Source organism: Chenopodium quinoa, unplaced genomic scaffold (genome assembly GCF_001683475.1).
Source record: "Chenopodium quinoa cultivar QQ74 unplaced genomic scaffold, ASM168347v1, whole genome shotgun sequence".
NCBI lineage: Eukaryota > Viridiplantae > Streptophyta > Magnoliopsida > Caryophyllales > Amaranthaceae > Chenopodium > Chenopodium quinoa.
The window spans coordinates 1,213,036-1,227,147 of record NW_018743066.1 but is presented as its reverse complement, the minus strand read 5'-3'; the positions used below and the strand labels follow the sequence as shown (position 1 = coordinate 1,227,147).

Here is a 14,112-nt window from a genome sequence, read left to right as displayed (position 1 = left end):
AACCTCGGGTCGGAATATTCTTTCCATATCACTAGGAAAACAATTGGTTGGTAAAAGGGTTGGGGAGCATTGTATATTGCTTTTAATACCGTTCTATACTTCTATTTCATAGATACCTCATATTAAATAGTACTCGTAATTTCTATAGTACTTTATGTTACATGAGAAAGTAAGGGCAAAGAAAGATGAGAAGGATGCCAAATAAAAATGGTTTACACTATATCCTCAAACATTTTTTAAAAAAAAAACTACGTAATTTTTAAGTACATTACACTTGCTCATTGTTTTAGCTTGAAAACAGAAAAATAAATGTTTGATAGAGTGTTACTTCCTTTAACGAGACATTATGTTTGTCAATTCATCATTAGATATCGCTATGTTCTATACAACACGTGTAACACGTTTAGGTCGTTTACACATGTTGATCTAGGTATGATGTGCATAGTAAAATCTGTTTGATGTTAAGTAAATAGCGTAAACATCGAGAGACATGCCTGTTTGTAAAGATTGTCTACAAGTAAATGGGAATATTTTTTGGAGGAGAACCTTGATGCTAATTGCAATGAATATTTGTGGACTGATCCTTTGGGCTCGTTGTAAGGATTATTTGGGGCCTTGGGCTTGATTTAGGGCCAACTATGGGCTGTTAGAAGAAGTGTCTCTGTTGGGCTAAAACTGGGCTTAATTCAAGTCTAGTAGGATGACATTAGCCCAAATGATCCAACTGTTTTGTTTTTGTTTGATTCAGCTTTAAATTGCCAGGGAATTAAGTGACAATTACTACTTTTACATTTTTCATCACAATTCTAAAGCTTATTCTAACATACATAAGATTTTTCAACCTTTCCAATTTACAACAATTTGTCACACAAATTAGTAATCCATGAGTTGGTTATAAAACCATATTCGAGAAAGCATATTACATTTCAACACTAATCAAAGAGAAAGACCTCTTGGAGCATGCAGTGGCCTAGAGGTCACCTTGCATCCTTGAGGTGCGAGGTTTGACTCTCATCAGGCACAATGCCATCCCCCCCCCCCCCTCAGAACATTGCCAGCTAGGCTTTCTATGATAGGAGTTTTCGGTTGGCGTCTAGTTGATCTTGCCATGTAAAAAAAAAAAAAAAAATCAACACAAACCAAAACAAATTAAAACTATATAGCACCGACCTAATATAGTTATAAAACCAACCAAGTAACCATCTTAACTAGTTAATTTTTTATAGGATAGTGTTCGCCAATAATTAAATCATGTCTACATCATTTACCTATAATGTCGGTGTAAGAAAAATATCTTGTATTATATTTACTTGAAGGTCTTGTTCAAATCGCTAGTTCAGTACTATTGTCTTTATATCATGCATGCATGTATATAGTACGTACGTACTGTTGAAAGGCATTGGATTATAATCCAACAAAATTGACGTCAACTTTCTGCATGCAATTGTATGTCTTTAACTCATTTATCATTTTATGACTTTATATTATGTCATGCATTCGATCTGTATGTAGAAAACCATTGGATTATTATCCTACAAATTTGCTTTCAACTTTCTTCGATAATTTGGCCTTTTCTTTTGAAGGGTCTCTTAGATGACACTGCTACTTTCAACATTGTGCTCCATATCCATTATTGTCAATATAGTTTAATAACATAGATATCATCGATATAATTAATATCCATGATTTATAACATGATGATCACTTGTAGAAACTCACCCAAAACATCGTTGTATGTGTATTGTATATTATGGTGTTTAAATTAAGCACAAATTATGTATTCGTATGTAATATGTATAGTGTTGCACTTTGTAGCATTATGTGCATGGTGCATCCTTCAAACAAAAATAGTCATTATACCAAATGAATTAAACATATATAATTGTTAGACTAAATTTTTTTTAAAAAAAAATATATTCACTCAATTCATTATGTACAAACGCATTGTAAATCAGATTGTATTTTTATTGTGACCGGACTTACAGTGAGTCCAGTGTATAGTAATAAATTAATAATATCATATTTTAATATATTTATATTGTAAGATTTTGACGTTCTAATATCATATGGAGTACAATAATAAATATGAGCTACATTTTCATTTTAAATCATTCACGTACTGTCTATATTCATATTAAAATGCGACTTCAATTTATACGTCTTCTTATACTTTGTTTATTATATTTACTTTTTTTTTTTAAATTGCAAATCTCTATCCTTCCAAAAAAAAATTAAAGACTATTTTAACATAAGGCTACTTTTTATATTAGATGAGTCATAAGTTATAACGATGATTAGCCAAACATCACCACATAAATAATAAGCATATATTCCATATAAACCATCCCCTTAATTATCCAATTAAATAAAGAGCTATCCAGCCGTCCCATTAAGCTAATTTTCATATGTTTGGTAACCTTGTTATATGGAAGAAACAGCAAGGTTAGTTCCCACAATAAAGTGAAAGTATATGGATTATTTTGTTTATACTTGAATAAGGGCATAATTATTCAATATTATAAAGATTAAAGGTAACGAAAATTATAGTAATAGAAAGTACTTATATACCAAGAATAATTAATGTTAATTAAGTATTGTGACTTGGGTTATCTTCTGCATAGAGTGCACACAAGTTGTCACCCACACGTGCAGCTCTGGCTTGATCTCGTGCCATGCTTTAGATTTGAGGAACAAGAAAATCAGACAAACAGAAGAAAAGGAATAAGAAACCACAAATAACTAGGAGGAGCTAGACTGGGCATTTTATTACTCGTAATATAAATCAAGTTCCGTCAAAGTTAACACGTTGGAGGTGATAGAGACATAAAGCATATAAATCGATTTTAAACTTCAACTATTAGCTTACGCTTTTAGTTAAATTAGTCCTCTATTATGGTATCAGGAGCTGAGCTAACATGACAAGAGGGTCACGAGTTTCAATCTTATATACCCCTTCCCATTAGTTAAAATTCTTTAAATTAGTTAAATTGGTCTTCTAACATTGGTCAATATATAGGTTATACAAACCATTTCTTCAACTTATTAGGGTATGTTCTCATTGACTGAATTCAGCTGAACTGAACTGAACTGAACTTATTAGAGTTAAACTGAAGTAAACTGAATATTTTATAAGAGAAGGAAATTAAGAGCTGAACTAAACTGAACTGAACAATTTAAATCTTCAAAATAGAAAAACATAAACTATGTCATGGAACCAAGAGATTAAACATTATATGAGCTACTATATTTCCCGCCCTCTTCAAATTTACTTGCGGGTGGAGAGGCAGACAATGCAACAAGATGCGAAGGAGTTGGTGCAACAATTATGCGGTAAATGCCAGAAATTTTGGCCCTGTCATCCACTAGCTTGTTAGAGATCTTCAGCCAATCCCAAACTAATAATGATTTTATAATTTAGCAATGTACGTACGTGATGAGAATATTTGGTTTGGCTTAATTATTAGATTAATTGTTTGGTATCAACTAACAATAATTATACTTTGGTTTTTTTTTTATTTTTATAACTTTGTCATTCTAAAATTAAACTATACATAGATTTGTGAATTAACATAGCAAGGATATCTTAAAATTATAAATTATGTCGGTTGTTATGATATAATATTGATCTTATCAAAGTTTGTATGTGTATGAATGTGACTATCTATGTGAAAATAAAAGGCATGATTAGCTTATACGAAGCATATTAGTTTGAAGTAGATATATGTCCATTTTTATTCCAAATAAATTGGTGTGCTACGATTGCGATATTTTAAATTAAATGAAAAAGAAATAATATGTGTCACCTATTATACATTGAGCTAAAATAACATAATAATCCTTATTTAGGTAAATATTTACATTTTTACTATGTCACAAGACATTGTAATTTCATTTAATTCAAAATCGGTTTGTATTATACTTCCTAAATTCCTTAAGATCGAATCTCCCCATTTGTACTTTAAGCAACATCATTAAATGACCTGGAAAGTTGTTTAGGAAACGGAGATTGATAAAGTATACAACATAATTTTTGGGCCTCAATCATCAGCTTAACCTTTTGATTGAGTTGGTTCTTTGAAATAGTATCAGAGCCAACATGACATAGAGGTCACAAGTTCAAATCTCATCCACCCCTCTTTCAAAGTGAAATTAAATCGCGCCAGGTATGAGTGGGCCTGTACCGCATCCACGTTTCAAGCCCAAAGGACCTTTCATGTGAGGGAGAGTATATCTACGTATGTAGGGTATGCAAAGAGCAAATTATTATTAGTTTTGAAAGTATTATACTATTATAGACACTATGGTTGAATAAAAAAGTTCATACAAATTTTATTTTATTTATATATTTTTGTAAGAAAATTATGTTATATTAGAATCGATCCAAATTATGTCATAGGAGGAGATAATACAGAGACATATCATACAATATTGGTCATAATATAATCTCTAAATTTATAGGAGATGGCGAAAGCTCCCAACTAATCATCTATGTCATTGGTATAGAGCATGCTATAATATGTTAGGTAAAACGCATACTTCAATTTTTATGACTTTTCATTAAGATTGATCGACCGACTGCAAATCTTGTAAATTAGTTCAAGCAATTTGGCAATATATATAAGTTATTTAAGGCATTAAGCTAACACATTGCAAATCTGTATTAGTACAAATTAATGTACGATTGTACTCCGTAGCATTCTACTTCATACGAAGTAGCTAGTATATTTTGTGTAGCAAGTTAAATGTCTAGGGTTGGAATAATTAAAAAAAAAAAAAAAAGTGAATATGCTCTTTAGCTAATCACATAACATTAATAATTTTGGGTAAAAATTGAAATAGAGAAGGTAAAATTTTGTTTAATTAAGTGTAATGTAAACAAGCCTTAAGTGAGGTAGGCTAGCTCATAGCAATATCATTGTGAGACATTGTTATGGAGTAGTATCCTTCAAAGATTAATTACCGTCGTCCATTAAATTTGAAATTTCAATTTAACTTCACTTTAAACCAATACAAGATTATATACTAAACAACATTTTTCATGTAAAGAATGTCTAAATCATTTGTTTCATACTCGTATATATAAATGAATGGGGATCCTCTATGCTGTAATAAATTTCCCTTTTTTTTTTAAAAAAAAAAAAAAAAATTATTCTATTGGCTCTAATCATATCGAGAATGAACATCTAAACAAACATATATAGGAATAACTAAAGGCAAAATTCTCATATTTATCCTCATCAATTCATCATACACACCGTAAACCTTATCCTTCTCGGTCCATCTAAGAGCTAGCTATTTGCTAGACGGATAAACTCGATTTATAAGCTATTTGCTAGAAGGATAAACTAGATTTAAATTATATAAAGTTAACCCCTTAAATCAGATACAAATCCCTATCATATGCAATAACAATTAGCATTCAAACCAATGAAGATTGGATCGATTTATGTATACAAATTACAAAGCAAACATTAGTGGGAAGGCAAATTAATTACATAGAAAAAGATTAAAAAGGACATCAATATAAGTCATAAGATAGAGATTAAGGGAGCTTAATGCTTGAAACCCTAAATTGAGCTGTCAATTTAGGATTTGTTCCCTCCACTTACTTTTACAACCTCAACCCATGTGCCTTGTCTCATCTTAGAACTTCCCCAATTACAAAGTTATCACTATAATTAATCAATTAATTAATTTTACTTTTTAATTAATTACTTTAAAGCACATCTGAAAAATTCTTTTTTCCAAGTATATTATGTCATTTTTTAATTACCACGGATGGAGAGTTTGTCACCACTTATCCTATCTAGTTAACTGCCAATAAAAAGTTGTATTTTCTTAATCTAATTTTGTGTACTTTTGACGAACAATGTTGGAGACAAGTCGAATTAATTATCAATTTTTATGTGGTTCGTTTGTAGAGGATTAATCATTAAATTATTATTGTAAGTAAGTTTTATTAGTTGCATAATTACAAGATTTACAACTATTATTTAAGGTCATAGATAGTGCCATTGGATGTTTATTGGTGGCACTAATTTTCTAAGAAGGCTCCCTTCCATTCAAGGGTAGCTCTCACTTATATATATACTTTAAATTAAATTAATATATTTTATCATATCGTTGAATTAAATTAATAGAATTTACGAGGTTTATTATTTTTGTTGGACGAGGACACAACATATACAGTAACAAGAAAAGTACTGAGTAGTAAACATAGTAATATATGTAATTGAGAATTTAGACGTAGTTCTAATCAAATAATCAACTATTTATGTAAAAAAAAAAAAAAAAATAATGTGTTGGTATGAATCTAAATTTTGGATATAGGATATCATACGTTCAAATAGTATAAATGATACACTTTTTAATTTAGTCATTCTTTGATAATATTCTCCCTATTAAAACTATAATTAGATCACAAAGTTCCTATTTAACAATAATGATTATTGACTTTTAGCAATTTTGATGTGAAGGAGCATCAATTTTAGTGGTGTAGGACCAAGGTAGTTGTATAAGATTTTTAACATCTTGTGTTTGTGATTATATTACTTAGGATTATGAAAGATGTGACGATTTTAAAGAAGATAAGTTTTTTTTCCTACGTGAAAAATAATAATGGAAGATGTTGATATGAAGTGTAACGGGCAATAACTTTGACAATGATTCAATAAAACAAAGAGTGTGACAACCCATTTTGTTTTTTAAAAAAAAGTGTGAACCACATACTAGGTTCAACTTCAAGTAATGAACTAAATAGTGAAGATATTTAGGATAAGAAAATAATCCAAGAGATTATTTGATAGTAATTAAAATCATTTTTACTAGAACATAAATATCGGCTTAATTTGATGGATGAAAGAGGGTTTAGTAGAAAGGATATTCCTATCTTTGAGATTAAATTCTATATTGTAACCATTATTCTAGACATGTCTTTTGAATAATATTTTTTTTTAAAATTATCTTTGAGATTAAATTCTATATTGTAACCATTATTCTAGACATGTCTTTTGAATAATACTTTTATAAAAAAAAAAAATTCCTAAAATGACACTGACTTAATACACTAATTGGGACTGAACTGAACTGAACAGAAATTAAGCTGAAAAGAACAGACCCTTAAGCACAACCTCCTACAAAAATACTACATACTTATGTTAATTTAGACAAATAGATTTCCTCCACACATTTTTAACATTGTGCAAAGGTTCTTAATGATTATTGCTCTTGAAGCCAAAAAGAAGTATACTTGTATAACATCCAAAAAGCACTAGGGCCAAGGGTATTTTTTACATTCTTCTAAACATATGCTTAATTGCTTATGCTTTAAATCTCAAATTTCAAGGGCCCTCTGATTATTTTTCAGTGAAGAAAAGGAGGCAAAAAAAAAAGGTCCAATATTTGTACTCTCATTGTCAATCAGAAAAATAATGCTCAATAATTTAATGTCGACCCCTCAAGTTCAAATTTTGTACCGAATATAGAGACAACTTTAATTTAGTAAAAACGATCCTTGTATATTATCATGTGATATGTTAAGAATTTTCTTCGTGAAAAGGTTAGAGCTTCCCAATAATCATACTTCAAAAAAATTACAAAGTAATGTAATTAGGAGCAAGTACTTTAGAAGTTTAAACTAAATAAGTATGCAAGAGCTCTTAATTAGTAGCTTATGATTGTAGCTAGCTTGTGTCAAACACTAGTACTTTTACTTAGTCAAGCTCAAACTTGTATTTGAAAAAAGTCAAGCAAAATCTTCAATTTGAACAGAGTCAAGGAAAATCTTCTGTTTGAACAAAGTCAAACGAGCGAAAACTTAAGGGATACTTAATTACTTATGCAATACTCGTATTATAATCTTAGAAACAATCATCGAGAAATACTAGTGCTATAAACTACATCCCTAAGGCCTATTAGTCCATAAAAAATTACCACTATCATCAATTAAGTAAACCGCTAATATTCACTACTTTGTCAAACACTATATAAAATGATACTCGTAAAGTTAACAGTTGATTCTCAAATAAAAATATAGGCTATTATGAAATTTCGTCCTAAGCAGTGTGAGAAGATTACTTTTTATTCCTCATTCATAACAAATAGTGTTAATCAATTAAATCATCTAAAATAATATGTCGATTAAAGTGTAACACTTTAAACAAAAACACAAAATGAGTAAATCAATTAAATTGTCTAAAATAATGTGTCGATCAAACTATAACACTTAGGAAAAAAAAAAAAAAAACACGAAGGGTAATAAATTTTTTTTGCATAATTGCTAATGTATTCAACAATAATAATAGTGTAAGTAATACATACTCTCTGAATATGGAATAATATTTACAAAAAAATTTAAAATTAGGATGAAGAATAAAAATCTTATCCAATAAACTATACTTCCCTGTTAAAAATTTCACTCATTCCTACTACACCTAGTAATAAAAACAGTTAAAAACATAACTTAAACCGTTAAAACAGTACTTTTCTTACTAAACAACCCACGCAAACTAAACATATTATTACCATTACCACCACCACCACTACCGCCACTTCTCATCCCTCCTCCGCCACCGTCACCACCACCGCCACTTTCTTCGCTTCGACAGCTCAAACTCTGTCGATACCCGATACACACCGGAACATTCAGCTTCAAAACCCGGCCTTTACCCGAACCACCACCGTTGGGTGTTCGGTTCATCAAAACGGGCTTCCTCACTTGCCATACCGGGCTGGTCCGGCCCAAATGAACCCCGGCCCGGCCCGGACTACTGGGCCAAGACTTTCTCGATGTTTTTGACTCGCCTGATGAATTGCTCCTTGAACAAGGCGCGCTGCTCACTTTCCGGTTTGATTGAACCGCCGATCTGGCCCGACCCGAATTATTTCCCGCGGATCGGCTTCGCGAAAACGGCCAAATATTTATATTCAGCTCGGCCGAACTATTATTATTACTATTACTATTATTACTATTGTTACGAGCGTTTTTCCGCTCTTTCTCTCTCCTCTTCTCGGATTTCTCCACCTTATTTTCGGGTTCATTCCCCGGTTTTTTCTCGGCCCGCTTGAAAATCTCCCTCCACCGCTTCGAAGCGGTTAAAATCTTGTTATTCGAAGTGATCAAAGCAGAGGGTTCGGGCTCAGGTTCAGAGTCCGGTTCGGAAGGAGACGGGTCCGGGTCGGTCGGCCCGGTATCCGGTTCAGGGACAACTGATTGGTGAGGATGAAGGCGGTGAAGAGGGAGTAGGAAACCATCGGAGAAAAGCTCATCAGCTGATAGAAGAGTAGCGCTTTGTGGGTCGCAACCCGTGTTCGAGAACTCGAATTCGGGGGAGTTAACTGAGTCGCTGCTGCTACGGCGGCGGCGGAGAGAATGATTGGGTTGAGAAAGTGTTAGAGTTCTTGAAGGCGATTCCATTTTGTGTTGTGTTTTAGAGAGAGAAAATGGGTGTGTGTTTTAGAGAGAGAAAGTGTGAGAATGTTGAAGATTTTGGTGGTTGGAATGTGATGAATTGATGGAAGGTGGGATGCAATAAAAGAGAGGAAAGAAGAGAAGAGAAGAGTTAAATGAATGGAGAGAAAGGTGGGAGTGAGTAAATGAGGTGGGTGTAAAGATCATCGATAAACAAACACATACTTCATATCCTCTACCTTTCTTTTTATATAAGCCGTGTACGGAGTATGTTCTGTACACGTATTTTATATTTTTCCTTACGTATAAATTAATAAATGGAGTTAATTGATATTGTGTGTGAAAGTCAATATGGTTTAAGGAAGAAAGAATTATAAGCTTAGCTTTATGATTGTATTATTAGCATTGAATTAGATAGATATTGAAATTATTTACTCGTATTTTAAACAGTTTTTTTAAGGTAAGATAAATTAAAGGATCCTACTGAATCACCACCTCTCACATGTTAAATCAACCTAGATTTATAGGTCAACGCTTGAGAGTAGAGAGAAGGTAAGGGCATTCATCTACCCCCAAAGAATTGTAGTTGGTGAGGCTCAAACTTGTAACCTTAAAATCACAAAGGTTATTTTTTTTTTTTTTGGGTAAGATAAAGAACCATACCCGAAGCAATTGTTCTTGATAAGGTTCAAACTTGTAAACTCAAAGTCACAAAGTAAGTTTCCCATCAACTCCACAAAGGTATTCAATTATGACACAATATGTATCTTAGCTTTTTTCGTTGTTATTTACTTGTAACGCACCATTTTGACGTACATTAGCTACCCAAATCTATTGCTAAATGGTTCACTTTAATGGAGGGCTAAATGCAATTTGAATTTATAACCTTCTTAACTTCTTATCATCGAAAAGCCTAATTAAGTAAAATTTGATCGCATGACATTCAATTCACAAGTCCGAAAAGCCTAATTAAGTAAAATTTGATCGCATGACATTCAATTCACAAGTCCAAACCCATTACACTAGACCAAATCTTGCTTAATTGATTTGTGCAATATAGTAATAGAAATCATAAATTTTACATACATGTGTATGTTTTTGTGTGTAAGTTTAAAACTTTATTGATTTTGAAAACTCAAAGTCTAAGGATGTCTCCCCACTACTTTTTTGGGCTTGTATTTCTTGCACTTTGAGAATGCAACAAGCATGGTACACCTGTATTTTTTTGGTTTCCATAATATATGGCCTTTTTATAAAACGAATAATATAGTGTCAATAGTGGTATCATTATTAGCCAATTATACGATCCTAAGTTACTACACAAACTTATTATATTTTGATTTTAATTTCTTATTTTTTATTATTATTATTATCGTATAATTATTTGGTATAAGTGTTGCTTGATAACAGCGCATCTCCTTTTGAATGGAGAGCTACATGTACTTGATTTATACTTTAAGAAATGATCTTATACGATCGACTAGCAAGTAATCTTGAGATATTGACTTTAGTTATTGTTGGTGTTGATTTATCTTACTCAAATACTCAATTGCCCCCTCTTTTTAGGGTAAAATGGAGGGAAATGCCAACAACTAACCACACTAATTTAACTTTAGGGAAACTAATCATAGACAATAATATACAATTAAAGAGATAGTAAAAGTAACTACGTTAGTAACTTAAATTAACTTCTTTGAATTGAATACTTTAATTTGAATGGTGTATTTGGATAATGTTATGTGGTCAAATTTAAGAATTAACATACTCCATACGTATGATATATGAAGACTATACATTAGTATGATATAATGAAAAAAATAAAATTAATTTGTATTATAAATGCACCTAATAATTCAAGATGACATTTAATTTTAGATGCATACTTTTCACCTTACAAAAATAAGTTACGAGTCCAATAGATGCGGATAAGTTCCAAACAGGTTCAATTAAGGAGTTTTTTTTTTTAAAAAAAAAAATGTATTCAAATAATCCCTCTATCAGTGTACTATTCATTGATGCATTCAAAAATTGCTACAAGACAAACGGGACACATAATACATACAAGTGATACAACTTTATTAAATTCACTAATTTATCAACTAGCATAAATTTTCAAGTCCTTCTAATCCTTACGATAGTTTTATCTTCATACTCATTACTTGTATAGTCAATCAATTAACAGTACAACGACCTAAGCTACTTTATAATTGCATACATCTAATGATAGGTATCAACCAAATATGAATAAACAATGTAGGATCACAAATTTTTTGTAATTACATTGTTGTGTACATTATTGGAATTCATGGAAGTGACTAGACCGTCTAGACTATCAACAATAATGCAATTGATAACCAGAATTTTCAAAAATGATGATCATAATAATCCAAGAAATTTTTAAAAAATTGGAAAAGAAATAAAAATAAATAAATAAATAAATATGAAACTCATCAGGTGATCAGATCTGTATTACAACTATGTATAAAGGTTCAAGTGATGTCATATCAAAACGGTACGTAACATAACATGTGAGGGTTCATGCATGGTGCTCACATTTTCATAAGATCATCAAACTGTTATTACTAGTATTTGACTTCTCTGATTTTTTTGTTATGGAATAACTAAGCGTTGACTTCCTCCATTTATCTCTTTTTCTAAGTTTTTTCCAAGAAGGCTATATAGGAGTAAATCAAAGGATAATGAATTGTATATTATTGTGAGTGTAACCTCTCAAACATAGTAAAATCGTAGGATATATAACCAGTGATATATTGTCTCCCAATCGATTAGAGGTTAGCGTGTATAATATTTGAATTCAATCAAAAAATATTCTCAATTGACTAAAGGTGGTTAGCGCTTATTATATTTAATTGTTATACTGTTCAATCAAAAAAATATTGTATGTATTCTTTAATAATAATAATAATAAAAAATTCAGTCTATATATATCAGAGGAAATGAGTAAGAATAAAAAAGTAAATTATCAAACCTAATTTTCAAGCACAAATTTTTATACATGGCTGGTCATACCGTGTGACTGAGATTATTCGAGTTATTTGGTCAAGAGTTCGATCAGGGTTATTCGATCAAGGGTTACTTGAGGGGTTACTCGGTCACGAGTAACTCGAGTAACCTATAATTGATTATCTCGAGTAACTCCAATCACACATTGTGGCCATTCACATAGAAATATCCTCCATTTTCAAGTAATATGAAACAATTCAACCACTCGTCTGATCTACTAACAATATAATAGTGTTTGCCAAAAAGAAAAGATCCTATCTAGTTAGGTTACCTTATTAATTACTAAGCTTAAATAGCTACGTATTCAATCACAAGAAGGGACGAAGAAGTGTTGTACAACTGTACAAGACTTACAAGTGTATGTGCAACAACTGAACAACATTATCTAAAATACCATATTTGAGACCCTAAGTTGCTTGTTTCATTGGCCTTTATTAATTCAAAACTTCATGAAGTTACTAATCTTTATATCTAATAAATTAAGATCATTATTGTTGGGAAAATTATTAATTGCATACATGCATATTATTGCTCAGTACAATCTAATATGATTTAAATTGAAATCATATTATTTTTTTCATAACTCCTATTATACAAATTTACATATAGCATAATTTAAATTAAATAATAATGTTGTGAGATGAATATTCATATACGTGCTATAAAACTTATAATCGTTATATATTGTATTTTGTATAGGGAAAACCTTGATCTATCACAAAGTGTAATAATCACACTATATTACACTACTAATAAATATCCATGATTGAATGCCAATAATCATAAAGACCAATTCAATAAAAGTGGAAAATATCACAAAAGGAGATTAATATATATACATTATACTAATACTTATCCTTGACAAAATATTGAATGGCAAATCATGGCTCACCTCAAAATTATTATAACCAACCAATCACATGTAGGAAGTTTCTTTTTAAGAGTTTAGCTAAAGATTAAAGTATGTGAAGCCAATTCTCATAAATAAAATCAGTAAAAACCAAACAATTCCATACAAAGTCATCACTATCGTTGTTGCACATGCATGCTTACAAAATCCCCTTTATTATTTATTTTTATTGACAGAAATTGCTAATTTAAAGGTCCAACCTTGGAAATTATATTTTAATCTATGGCAAGAATCTTAATAATTTAGTTGTTTGGTCTCAAATGATCAATCTTGTATAGTTTAAAAGCAAAATTTGCACGGTTGGATTCAACAAAATCAAATAATTTAATATATTCCCTTCGTTTCTTATAAATCGTCCTATATTCAAATCGCATTTTATTAATATTGAACAAAATTGTGTGAATAAGAAGAGGAAAAGAGAGAAATGAAGTGAAGAATACATATTAAAAGAGGTACTCCATATACGTAATAAACTTAATCCGTATGTGACTATGTAAAAAATTCTAAGAGATAGTTCAAAATAATATACTGGACAATCTTTAACAAGCAATTAATGAAAAAATTGTTGTACAAATACATGAAAAATATCAAAAATGACAGATTGAATTATATAAACTAAATTATCTAAGTATGGGTTAGAAGAAGATTGGAAAATTAAAAAAATAGAAGAAAAAACAAGGTTGGTATGTACTCGTGGGGACTAGGAAATAGGAGGTAATGAAGAAGAATTGATAATAAAAGGAGTGATTTTTGTCAATTAGGAATTTGT

General features: G+C 30.7%; 1 protein-coding gene across 1 annotated transcript; it reads right to left on the bottom strand.

Moving 5' to 3' along the window:
* Positions 1 to 8,254: 8,254 nt before the first annotated feature.
* On the bottom strand, positions 8,255 to 9,597 carry LOC110731290 (ankyrin repeat and ELMO domain-containing protein D-like). The gene has a single exon (XM_021911131.1). The coding sequence runs from the start codon at positions 9,413 to 9,415 to the stop codon at positions 8,462 to 8,464; it is 954 nt and encodes a 317-aa protein (XP_021766823.1). The 5' UTR covers positions 9,416 to 9,597; the 3' UTR covers positions 8,255 to 8,461.
* Positions 9,598 to 14,112: the final 4,515 nt, after the last annotated feature.